At 38.1% G+C, this 13,315-nt stretch overlaps 1 protein-coding gene across 3 annotated transcripts; it reads left to right on the top strand.

Annotated features, from left to right (window-relative positions):
• Positions 1-502: 502 nt before the first annotated feature.
• Positions 503-12,898, top strand: LGI1 (leucine rich glioma inactivated 1). 3 transcript variants are annotated; one of them, XM_010201499.2, is made up of 8 exons: positions 503-911; positions 1,298-1,369; positions 5,293-5,364; positions 5,468-5,539; positions 9,698-9,769; positions 10,984-11,153; positions 11,571-11,735; positions 11,820-12,898. In XM_010201499.2, the coding sequence occupies exons 1-8, from the start codon at positions 721-723 to the stop codon at positions 12,635-12,637; spliced, it is 1,632 nt and encodes a 543-aa protein (XP_010199801.1). In that variant the 5' UTR covers positions 503-720; the 3' UTR covers positions 12,638-12,898. The 3 variants fall into 3 exon arrangements, with proteins under 3 accessions (XP_010199801.1, XP_061857276.1, XP_061857277.1); XM_062001292.1 differs by lacking the exon at positions 1,298-1,369; XM_062001293.1 differs by lacking the exon at positions 9,698-9,769.
• Positions 12,899-13,315: the final 417 nt, after the last annotated feature.

Below are 13,315 nucleotides of genomic sequence, written 5' to 3'. Positions count from 1 at the left end.
ACATTGTAATATTTTCCATGTGTGGCAGCTTGTTTTTCAGTGGTGCAAATATATGCAATAAGGGCTAAGGATAAAAATTAATCTAACAGCTTTTGCAGCAATGCTTTCGATGGTTTCACTCGATTTCATTTTCCTGTGGATACTGCCGTTAGTTCTGCTGCTTGCAGTATGTGAAGCTTAATTCTCAAAGGTTCACGAGGTTGTAGGGATCCAGTAAGAGATGACTGATTTCTCCCCCCCCACGCACATACACTCCACCCCACACCCACTCACCCACCCACCAGCAAAACATAATGCTGTACTATTTTTGGTAACAGGGAAAGGGCCTCCCTGTGAAAACAGAAAGCAGTGTATTTCTCAGTTACATCACTTTGCAATCTAACGCTGTGTTGTGCTCAGTGTTTTTGTGGTGATGCAAGTCTTTTTTTTTTTTTTTTCCCTTTTTTTTTTCTTTCCTTCAGCCGGTTGGATTTTCCCCATCTTACAGCACCTCGCAGGTCTCTTCTCTGAGCAGTACGTTGCCTGAGTGAGTGGAAACATACAGATCAGCTGCAGGTTTCTGTCTACAAAAACAGAGTGAAAGAGAAAGAAAAGGGTTGGGAAAGCAGAGACAAATATTGACTTGGACTTATAGAAAGACATCCAATGGCTGAATAAAGAACCCCTGTTCATGTTTTGGGATATTCTTTCAACTGACTGGAACGAGAGCGGATCAAAAGAATGGGAAATGCCAGCAGACCCTTTAGAAGAATTGCTTATTTCTTATGCCTTTTATCTGTGCTTTTGCTGACTGAAGGGAAGAAACCAGTGAAGCCAAAATGTCCTGCCTGGTGTACTTGTACCAAAGATAATGCTTTATGTGAAAATGCCAGATCTATTCCTCGCAGCGTTCCGCCTGATGTTATCTCACTGTAAGGGCTGTAAGCATTTGGTTATTTAATTTATGATTTAAAATGAACTAGGATGTGTGGCGTTTTCAGTGCATACAGAAGGATGCTTGCTGCAGGGAGTACCTCCAGCATTCAGAATTGTCAGCTAATGTGTTAAAATTGTGCTGCATCTTTAAATCCTGATTTTAACATCTCTCTCATCTGTCTGTCTGTCTGTCTGTGTATGTGCACACATCCCATTTTATACCTTCCTCTATACTACATGAGACTTGTAACATTCATTTTCCTTGGCTTTTATTTTTTTTTACTTAGAAAAATAAATTACTCTGTGATGACCAAATCAGTATTATAACCATGGATATATGAGACTACATTAATATAAGGTTGTGTTTTTTTCTTCTTTCCAGATCCTTTGTGAGATCTGCTTTTACTAAAATCCCAGAAGGGAGTTTTTTGCTCACACCATCTCTGCAGCTTCTGTGAGAAATATTTATATGATACAATTTTTTTTATGGAATGTATATGTAAACATAAATATTTTAGAAAGAGTCTCAGTGTTAATTTTATGAGAAACAGCAAGAGGAGATTCATTAGATGACAAAATACCAGACTTTTTAGCAATTTGAAAGATAGTGCATGTTTAATTTTTTCAAAGTGTATCTACTTAGTATTTTGCAAGGCTATCTGTTGTCAGTGCTACTTTGAATGATTAGATGCTGAAGCTTTTGGTGACAGGATGTATGTTATCTTCATTATAGTTTAATTAACAGTAGGGACTTGAGCATTGCAACAACTATTCATGTTTCTTTTCTGCAGTCCAGGGGCCTGATTCCAATGTAAAGCTGCCCATTTGCAACTCTTATCATCTGTGAGCTCAGAACCCCTCAGATCAGGCCCTTTGCTGCAGTGGGACAGGTCCTAAAGTCTTTTTCCATGTAAAATTGCCATTGACTTCTGTGGAAGTTTAGTCACTTCAGTGGGAGTTTTGCCTTCATAGCTCCTGGATTTTTCCCTATTTGTTGTTTCATGTTCTTTGAAAAAAAAAAAACCCCACAAAAGTAATGAAGGTTTTCTTTCAATTAAAAAATTTAGGCAGTTATTTCAAAATTAAACACCATGATGAGACATACACAAGAAGAGAATATTTTGGGATATTTAAATATTAAATGCATTTCTAGATAGGATTTTTGCAGGCTTTCCTAGAAATGTGGGCATTCGATTATATAATTGCAAGCTATACAGAGGTAGAGGGGGTGTAACCTGCACTGTTTATGTTACGTGCTGCTGGCCTGACACACACCCGGATCTGTCTCAGAAAACCGGCAAGACGGGCTCCCTGATGTGATCAAAGCCCAAATTGGACACTTGTCCCAGGCTGACTTCCCGTGCACGCTAGACATGATCAGAGGTGTAATGTTGATTTATTGGAGCCCTACGGACGTTGGATTAAACTGCTGGTACACTGATTGCTGAAGCCCTGACCCTAGCTGTACTCTGCTACCTCAAGTGGAGCTGATAAGGAGGTGCAGATGTACTGTACAATTTTGGATACAGAGTAAATAGGTAAATGCAGTTACTATGGAAACCTAAATGCTTTTCCATGGTGCTTGATCCTCAGAAGCTTTTCCCAGGTGGCTGCAGACCACAAAAGGGACACATTTCACATAATTCCTGCAATGGGCCTTTGAAAGGAAAGGAAGAAGAAAAAAGAAATAGCAGCATTGGTGGAGCTTGTCTCTGAAGAGAGTGAGTAGGACATCATCTCTCTTGGCTACAATACACCACCTACACTTAGCAATCTCACTGCCAGGGAAGCAGAATTGGGTAGGGTGGAGTAGGACAGACACAGTCTTTTTATTTTAAGTCTTTGCAATGCCAGGCACAGTGGCATTGTGTGTCTCTGGCAATGGTTTTTGATGTTTTAGTGAGGGTAGTGATTTGTATGATCTGCTGTATACTTCACTGAAATGCATGTTCTAAGCTGCTGCTAACCAATGCTGCGACAAAAGCTCTGACTCTATAGAAAAGCAGATTTAGTTCCATTATGGACTTCAATGAGAGATCTGTTAAAAATGTGCAAACAACCCACAGATTACTTACTTCTGCTATCTAGAATTTCTAAAAATAGCACTGAACACTTTTCCAGATATATTTCTAACATGGTAGCTGAGCTGCTTGCCATCTTTGGAAGATCAGGCTGCTGATCTAAGGGAAAAGACTCCTTAAACACAGACCATAGGAGCAGGATTGTATCTGTGGGGTCAATACTCCAGTCAGTGCATAGGAAAGAAAAATTTTCACCTTTGGCAGAAGATAGTAAAGGAGATAAGAATATTGAAAACTCAGGTTGATTAACTATCACAGTGAGTTTTAGTTTCATATTATTATAGCTATATTGGCAGGTTTAATTTAGCCAATAGTAAGATTTAGGAGCCTATATGTGTTTCTCTGTAACAGTCTCCAGCATTACATTTTTAAAGTCCAAATGTGACTTGGTATCTCCAGAATGCCAGTCACATGTTTCTGAGAGTGCAATAAATCTGCTGCTATTATTATTTACTACTATTTTTACTGTAGTAGTGACAACAATCTCTGTAAAATTCATGATCTCGTGCTACATTCTACTCGAAAGTCTGAGTTCACAAGGGCTTTTCTTCTTGAATGGTATGGATGGCATGCTCTATGCTCTTCATGTGACAGCAAAAATACGAAGGACCTACACGGCTACAGTGAAGTGCCAGCAAGAGTTTTCGCTAAATGTAGAGAAAACCTCCCCGCTCTCATCTCCAGCACTCGTGACTCTGTGTATCAGCAACATGCTGAGAGTGCCCATATAAAGTGATGACATGAAAGCCCATGGAAAGAAGGGAGGTAGTCATTGCACCAGGACCCATACCTGCTAGCAGCGTATTGTTCCTGCTAAGCAATATAGTCCCTATCTTCAGTGCAGTATCTTCAGCCTCTGTCCCCAGAGGTGTTTGAGGTCAAAGAGTAGGAGAAAAGACACTTTGTGCATCAAATATGTGATGCAGCCCTTGGAGAGAAGTATGAGGTGGGGGGAAAAGGAGATCACCATGTTATAAGCCTGAAAATCTCAAAAAAATAGCTATACTATTTAGAGAGTTACCACTTCTTTAAATTCTTTAAATTACAAGGAAGGTAAAGCATAGAAATGGAAAAATTATCTAGTTAATTCACTTCAGAAAAGTAAAATTAGTTGCAGTCAGAAAAATTACTAAATTGGTATTCTAGTTCAGAGATTTTACAAAAATACTTATTTTCTCTAAGAAAGCAAAGTATTTCTTGTTTCTAACAAAAAGGAAGGATTTCCTGCCTATATTTTTTATATAGCTAAAGGAACATATTTAAACTGGAAAAAGCACAGTCTGCAAGTGAGAAAATAAATCAACTGCAATTTATTTGCAATGCAACCTTCAAAATAAGAGATTAACTCATTAAGTGTATTAATTCATACTTGGAAATCTTGCATTCCGGAATGCCTAAGGATGTCATAGTGTAAATCTATTTATCCATCAAGTCCAACTGAATAAAATATAGATGTGCATCTATATGGTAGAGTTCCACTGGGGTAGAGTTCATTGTGCCTGACAATGCCTTCACCACATTAAGGATGTGGCGGTCCAGAGCTTAATTAAAATTAACAAATGCAAATATGGCTGATAAGCATAAATAAAGCTGGAGAAATCAATGCTAGTTCTCTCTGAAGGCTTACAAATTACATAAAATTAGACGTGGAGATGGTATTTTTACTGCTAGATGGATGAAAAATGCATCTAACACACTAAGAGCTGTCCCCAGCAAGTGTAATGTGGTCTTAAAAATACTTCTGATTTGAACACTGACTAAATTAAGAGATTTTCCTTTTCTTTCTTCTAACTTCTCAGTACCTTCAGGTCAAATATGCTCACAGATTTGGCTCGTAAGTGAAGTGAGGAGATTTTCCTGCCTGTCAGCAGTGCAAATTCAATGTGACGTCTGGCTAACCAGCTGGATACCTTCCCTATGTTGTCCCCAAAAGGAAGTGCACTTCAGGACAATTTAGACCTCTGTAGTACTTGAACATTTTCACTGTTGCCCAAGTATGTCTCCAGTGGCACTTGTACAATCCTATTGTTTCACTGGCATGATAAACCCACGTTTACATCCCACAGAAGTCAATGGAATTTTATCAGATGGCCCCAGCAGGAAAAGCAATGAGTTGCTGAGTTCTTCCCTTCACACCAGGCTATGATGCCATATATCAGCTTTACAAACCTGTAGTGCTTGCACAGACAAAACCACGAAACCAGACAGTGGAAATTTGGCCTGCTGTGGTTTGCTGGACTGTTTTCTAAAGATGCTTATAACCTAATGGTCTTTTGTTTTGCATCTCTTTATGCAGGTTGTTTACATCCAACACTTTTGATGTTATTAGTGATGATGCTTTCATGGGCCTTCCTCATCTAGAATATTTGTGAGTGGACAAAAATATATTTCCTGGCATTACTGAATAGAGTGGGTGGGCTTCCAAGTTCCAGGCATTGCTTTGACCAGAATGACTTTACAACCCGTTACAGGTTCATAGAGAACAACAGCATTAAGTCAATTTCAAGAAATACTTTCAGAGGACTGAAATCTTTAATTCACCTGTAAGTAAAGTGGTTGAATATATTACTCGGTATATTTAATATAGTGACTGATCCACTGTGTTGTTGATTTTTGCATTTTGGTATATATAGCTGTCCACATTTGTTTAAAAAGTATTAATAGTCATTTAATTAGAATGTTAATCTTTGTGTTTCCACCAAAGATATCTAAACTGTGGTATGTGTAGTAGGCCAGGACCCAAACCAGCTTCCAAACAATAAATGTTTGCCAGTAGGTCCCCAACTTTCTCTGCTTAGAGCACTGGGGATTTCCAGCTGAGCATGAAGGAGCAGGGAGAAAGCAGGATAGGTCAGGAAGCTTGGCACTGATGAGATGAGTCCCAGTTTGGGACATGGAGAGGAGGAAGGTGGGTGCTGTGGTCAGCTCTGATGTGCTACTGTGGTCAGAGGCTGAGGGGTGAACACACACCTCTTCCCAGGTACCCCAGCCTGGCATGGATCCAGGAGAATGTTACAGCCATTCCTGGGACAGGTCATCACTGTACCTGTGACTACTTCAGCCACTCATCACATCCAGCAGAACTGAACCAAATGACGTTTGGAAATTCATACCCAGAACAATTTTAAATAGAAAAGTTGCAACAAGACATGTTTATTATGCCACTTCTTTAAGTCGTAATTCTAAGATCATGATAACTAAGACCCAAGTCTTCCACTTAACCGTAGGACTGTGCCTTGTCCTGTCATGCAGGAGCAGGAGGAGCAAGAGGATCCCATGTGGATCTGTCACGTGCAGACACCAGGATCTCTGCTTAACATTCCTCCTGTTGCTGCTCAGCCTTTCAGCTCTCCTGGGAACACGGCTTGCCCTTGCCCTCTGACATGCTGCAGCCCCTCCCCTTGCTGCATTAGCTGAGAGGAGAAATTAGTCAAAGGCACTCTGGATGCTAAAGTGGCTGTTTGTTAGGAGCAACACTTGCCATGCTCATACCAGCACAGGCGTTTCTCACGCTGTGCTCAGTGGGTGAAATGCACACTGGCAACAAATACCTGCAACGTTTTACTGCAAACACAGGAGTAGCATCCTTCCACTCTGAGCTAGCAGGACAGTTTTCAGGCAGGCTTTTGTCTCTTATCCTACATTAAGTTTATCTTTTAGCAATAATTGTATTTAGGAAGCAATAAATGGATTGGAAATACAATGCATAATGTAAGAAAACAAAATTTACAAAAATATTGAAACAGAGGGAGGCAAAAACATTTGGGGTGTTCCTGATATGGAGTTTATAGCAAGCTCTGCACATTTGCATTCTGAAGCATATATCCTGACAAGGGGTGGGAGGGGGTTGGGGGAGTGTATTGGCAGAGGAGTGGATTTTGACCTTTTGGCTTTAACACAATAACCTCCAAGAAGGGTTTAAAACAGGGTCATTTAACTTTTTTCTTTCCTATATTTTGACACAGGAGACAAAGCAAAGGTTCCATTTTAAATAGTTAATGCATAAACATAATAGTTGAATTGCAATTCACCACATCCTTCACCACATAGTAAATGTACCATAAAACACTTTAGTCTTCCCTTTTTGGTTAGAACAGATAGGAGTCACAGCTGGCTGAAGCCAAACCTACTGTGACTACTGTTGTAGCTGAAGTTACTTACAGAATGGCTCTAGGTATGAGGAAGAGGAGAGAGAAAGGGGAAAAAGGTACCTAAACAGTCTGTGCACATGCTGTAAAAACCCTTATTGGAGGTATAGGTATAATTATAGTTTTGCTAAAAAAGGAAAATAATTGGATAAGGACTGGTAACCGGGACCCTATTTTCTAAATATTTATGCACATGAATAGCTCCATATGCACAAATGAGTCCAGTACATTATTTATCATATTCATTTACTTATTTAGTAGCTCCTGCTGCCAGTGAGCAAATTGCTTTTCTAACATAGAGGAAGGCACAGTTTCTTCTCCACAGAGCATACAGTCCAAGAGTAACATCTTGCCATCTCTCGTTGGTTTCTGTGGATCCTTTGTCAGTTTCATAAGAGAAAAAACAAATGCAAGGGATGGAACCACATTTGAGGAGGCACTGTGGTTCGCCTGTGGTTGCGTGCACATTTTTGGGACATGGATTTGTGCATCATGCTGCTATTGCGCATGCAGAGCTATTCACGAAGACAATGAGAAATGTGCAGAAAATAACTACCAAGGCAGGTCCATTAACCACAGAATGTGACTAGTTTAATCTGCCTGCAGAACCACTCCCGCCCTTTGGGGGAAATTGCACATACATATGAAGAATAATCATTTGGCACCCTGAGGCAATTCTCATCTAAGCAGAATACTTGTGTACATGAAATACATTAAAAAGAATCGTAGTAAATAAGCATACAGATGAGTTCCATGAAGTTAGAGAGGATGAACTTTGTTCTATTTATTCTGTTCACTTCCTTTTCACAACATAACTTTTGCAATGCAGTAAGCTATCCAAACACTTGTGTTTTTAGAATGCAATTAACTTTGATAATTATAGTGTATCCCTCTTGTAAATCAGAGCTATCTAATATTTATCATTGTGCAACACAGTGTATTTTCTAGTCAGAGTACATTTAAGAACAGAAAAAGACAAGTAGCATTTATTTTTACTAATTTAATGCCAAAATCTTACCATTAGGATTGGAGAATAATTCCTATGCACAATATATAACTTTGATTCCATTTCTTTCAGAACTACAACCAGAAGTTTAACTGCATGTTTGATTCAACCTGTAATCTCTTATTAGAAACCAAATACCACATACAGCACCATCTAAGCAAGCTAATGTTTTCTAACATATAAGTATGCTTTTTATCAATAGAGTATAAAATGCATAATTTTTGTGCAAAAATTGGCAAATGTGTAACCCTTGGGTAAATTTTTCTGCCAGTTATATTCACGTGGCAGTACTGCTGCTTCAAAGTACATAACTCCTTTTAGTTTTCTGTATAATAATATATAGAAATAATATATAGGGCATTAAACCTGCCTCAGCTTGCAAGTCTACTTGGCTTTATCCATATGAGTTACCTGACTGCTAAAGAATTACTCTTGAGCATAAGTGAAGCACGTGATACATACACCAAACAGTGTTACAATCAGATGTACTTTGGAAGCAGTGAGGTCAAAATGGGCTAATGGCATCATCCTGTATTTACTATTCCTGATAAGGCAAACACTTAATTTTAAATGAGGCAGCAGGCCTCATGAGGCAGTACATCTGAACCTGTTCTTGAATTTAAGTATATGCCTAGGTGGCTTTGTTGGCTAGAGAAATTGTAGTTAATAAGTAACTTTTACATTTACAAGTGAAAACAGAAGAGGTTCTAAGTATTAATAGCTACAGATTCTAACTGAGATCTTAAACTAGAATGATTTCTTTACATTTTCATTTATTCTCAGAAATAAGAAATATTTATTTAATCAAGAGACATAAGCTGTACCCTACAACGTTCTTTTTTTCCTGTCATGCCCTCAGTGACACAGACCTTTGGTGGACTCACACAGATGTGTCTGACTGAAATGTAATTTATTGCTTGTTCAAAGCCTGCTCACTTTTACTAGCCAGAATACTCACTCAATTTAAATAAATTTTCCCAACGATAAAAATTGGGAATTAACAGCAGGTTTTTGCCAGTGTCATACACAGACACATACAAGCATGTTCCAGGAAAAAAATTCATGCTGACCAGCAATTTATTGTCGATTACTATTTCCAAAAATTATGAGCTAAGCCTAAGTCCAAAGGGGTGAAACGAAGCTTTTCCTTCCAGAAGAGATACAAGAAAGTGGGGAAATCATAGTAATATGAGCACTATGTATTGGTATCTCATAAGGAAACATCAGTAGGTCCAGTCATGGCTAACTGTTTTAAAATAACAGTATTGGCAAAACACCAGAGGTGATTGCATTTTTTACTCTGCTAAGTGAAGTATTGTAGATGTGGCAAGGCTGCTGAAGAATGAGAAAGCAGCAGGAAGCGTGGCATTTTAGGGGAAGAAGTCACAAAGTAAATGAGCTATTCTTAAAAGCAGTCTTGTAGAACTAAGTGCTGGAGAATACCAGCGTTCTTTACCTTAAGAAAAAAAACCCCACACAGTGTTATGCTTTGCAGAGCTGTGTAATTTAATGAACTAGCATTGACACTGAAGTGTCTTCTTTTACAGGAGTCTCGCGAATAATAATCTCCAGTCGCTTCCAAAAGACATATTCAATGGCTTGGATTCTTTAACAAATGTGTAAGAAAACAATTAATTCATTCATTAATTATACTAAAAATTAGATGACATTCTGAGTAAGCCATTCATTTAAACCAATAGCCAGTAATGGGATCTTAGTACTGGGTAGAGACTACCCAATATGGGTAGGCTTGGGGTTAGTCTACTGCTGTTGATCATTTGCTTTAGTTTTTCATATTCCACTGGCTATGAAGATAAGTAATATTGTTAGTAGTTATGTAAGACAGCTGCATGTTCATTAAGACTTAATGAATAAGAAGGAAGTATCCTTAGGGATGTATGAGAGAGCATGGCATGACAGGAGGGTGGAAGATACTTAATGGAGTAACATTTCTATATGCAAATAATTTCTGGGAAGGCTATCTTTTATCATAAAAGCATGTGTCTTATCTTGTACTAAATCTAATTTAAACTAAACCAAAACATGAACTTATTTAAATATATAACTTAAATACCAGTAAACCCACAATATATAGATAAACAGATAAATCCTACAGTTGTTTCACTGAAATATGTCCTGTTTACAACACAAAAAATTCTGGTTCACTTGATTTGGGCTAATAAGCACAGAACATCCTTTGCCTGCTCCCTGTATTATCAAGGTAGGCTGACTTCATATTGTAGAGCTGCAGTAGTTAGATGTGGAGGTGGTTAGGGTACCTGTTAGGATTACCCAGCATGACTGATCGTGGCCAGGTGGTTACACAGTCTGGTTCTGGTGCTTGCCCCTTCCAGTACATACAATCTGAAATCTGACTGAAGACAGCTGTAGAAGACTTAACCAGAACTCTTGCTTGTGTCTCCTAAAGCCCTAAATGGATATATCTAAAGGAGACAGCAAATACTGGTTGGCTGGCTGTCAGGTTACATTAATTCTAGTTTTATTATCTAGAATGCTCTTACTGAGAAAGGATAATCTAAAGGAAACAACCTCTCACAATATGGGGCCAGGCATTTGTTAGGCTTTTTTGTACCTGAAAACTTGGGGAAATCAATAAATTCCTTCTGATTTTCAAGTTAAGTTATCATTGATTGCCTTAATATAAATAAATCTGGTGGGTTCTGGTATGTGTCAGGGCAAATTAAGCCAGGAAGGCATCAATTGAGAGTAAGCAAGATGGCACATATTTAACAAGACCCCAATTTTTTTTTTCCTGCAAGGAGGAATACATCAGCTGACCACTTATTTTCAGTGCATGATTTATTTTTTGCAGAGATCTTAGAGGCAATGCATTTAATTGTGACTGCAAACTGAAGTGGTTAGTGGAATGGCTGGGCAGCACCAATGCAACAGTTGAAGACATTTACTGTGAAAGTCCACCAGAATATAAGAAACGCAAAATCAACAGCCTGTCTCCCAAAGAATTTGATTGCATTATTACAGGTAATGTGCTTCAAATTATTTAATCTTGTTAAATTAAAGTCAAAGCTATATATAGTTTTTTATTCTAGGGTCTGTTTTTACAGGAAGTCTGCACACTGGATGGAACTTCCACTAAAATCAACCGAATTCTGTGCAGGTGTATGTCTGACATGAATCATTTGGGAGTGGGGTCTTCTACTGCAGCTTCTGCTCAAACTGTTATAGGTTATATAAGAATCTGGAGAACTGGGACATAAACCAGCACCTCCTTTAACAGAGAAAGATTGATAAGCAAGTCACAGTGTTCCATATCAGGAAAACTGGACTAGTGATGAAATAGTGTAATTTGTAATAAACTGGATCTGTTAAGCAGTTGTTTTTTCAGCACGGTATGGAAAGTATCTCTGTAATTATCATATGTTTTGTGCACTTTTGCAGAGTTTGTGGTTTATCAGTCCCTGCCATACCAGTCTCTGTCAGTAGATACTTTCTCATACATGAATGATGAACACGTGGTTATCGCTCAGCCTTTTACTGGAAAATGCATCTTTCTTGAATGGGACCACGTAGAAGTGATGTTCAGGAATTATGACAACATTACAGGTATAAACACTACTCGACAAACAGCATTACAGCAGCTGATCCAGAAAGTGGTGCTAACCCCGTCTTTTACTTTTCTTTTTATAGGTACTTCAACTGTCGTGTGTAAACCTATAGTTATTGAAAGGCAGCTGTATGTCATTGTCGCACAGCTGTTTGGAGGCTCCCACATATATAAAAGAGATATTTTTGCTAATAAGTTTATAAAAATTCAAGATATTGAAATCCTTAAAATCCGAAAACCCAATGACATTGAAACTTTCAGGATTGCTGAAGACTGGTATTTTGTTGTTGCAGACAGTTCAAAGGCTGGTTTCACCACGGTTTACAAATGGAATGGGAATGGATTTTATTCCCATCAGTCTCTGCACGCGTGGTACAGAGATACTGATGTGGAGTTTCTTGAAATATCTGGCAAACCACATTTAATTCTGTCAAGTAGTTCCCAAAGACCTGTAATATATCAATGGAACAAAGGAACAAATGAATTTGTTAAGCGTTTTGATATCCAAGATATGGAAGATGCATATGCAGTGAAACATTTCAAAGTGAAAGAGGATGTATACATTTGTTTAACAAGATTTATTGGGGACTCTAAAGTAATGAAATGGGGTGGTTCGGCATTTCTGGATTTACAAAGGATGCCATCCCGAGGGTCAATGGTATTCCAGCCGCTTCAGATAAGTAATTATCAATATGCCATTCTTGGAAGTGATTATTCTTTCACTCAAGTCTATTATTGGGATGCTGAAAAGGCAAAATTTGTGAAGTTTCAAGAATTAAACGTACAGGCGCCGAGATCTTTCATACATGTCTCCATCGATAAATACGATTTTCTCTTTGCTTCAAGTTTTAAGGGAACTACATTGATTTATAAACATGTCAGAGTTGACTTAAGTGCATGACACTCATAATTCTGAGATTACATCAGACTTTCTGCCATAAGTGGACAAAATGAACTAAATGCATGATGACTCTCTTATCTTACTTCCAAATGAATGCCTTTAAAAGTTGAGATTGCTAGAACAAAGTATTACTAGTATCTTCATCTTTAATTGTCAAGTCTAGTGGTGTTGGAAGTTGCATTTTTTAACAAAAAGAAATCAAATTAACTGTTCTTTGCATCCACAATATGTAAATATGTGTGCAACTGCATTCTGTTGCTATAAAGACTATTAAGATGTACTTTTCCATTTATTTATTCACCTGTTTGAAACAACTGCCAAATAAAATGTTTACATTTTGTGTCTTTCACATTCCAAATATTATTTGCAAATGATATTTTTTTATCTGTGTATATATTATACACATATGTAATAAACCCAAAAGGGATATTGCCCAATGCAGTATCACACTGCATGGAAGATGCACAATATCGAAGATCAGGTGGGTTTTACATGTAAAGAGAAGTTCTTGATAAAAGTACAGCATCAATCCCCAGTCCTATAGATTATCACCTGGACATATCCTTGCATTATGTGAAGCTTTGCATATTTAAACGGGACTTCACACAGAAAACAAAGCATTCAGTGATATAGATCCAGCTGTAGGATGGGACTTTGTGCTGTGTATACCTGGAAGTG

Source organism: Colius striatus, chromosome 8 (genome assembly GCF_028858725.1).
Source record: "Colius striatus isolate bColStr4 chromosome 8, bColStr4.1.hap1, whole genome shotgun sequence".
Classification (NCBI taxonomy): domain Eukaryota; kingdom Metazoa; phylum Chordata; class Aves; order Coliiformes; family Coliidae; genus Colius; species Colius striatus.
Note: the sequence above shows the minus strand (reverse complement) of the source record. Positions and strands in the feature narration are given on the sequence as shown.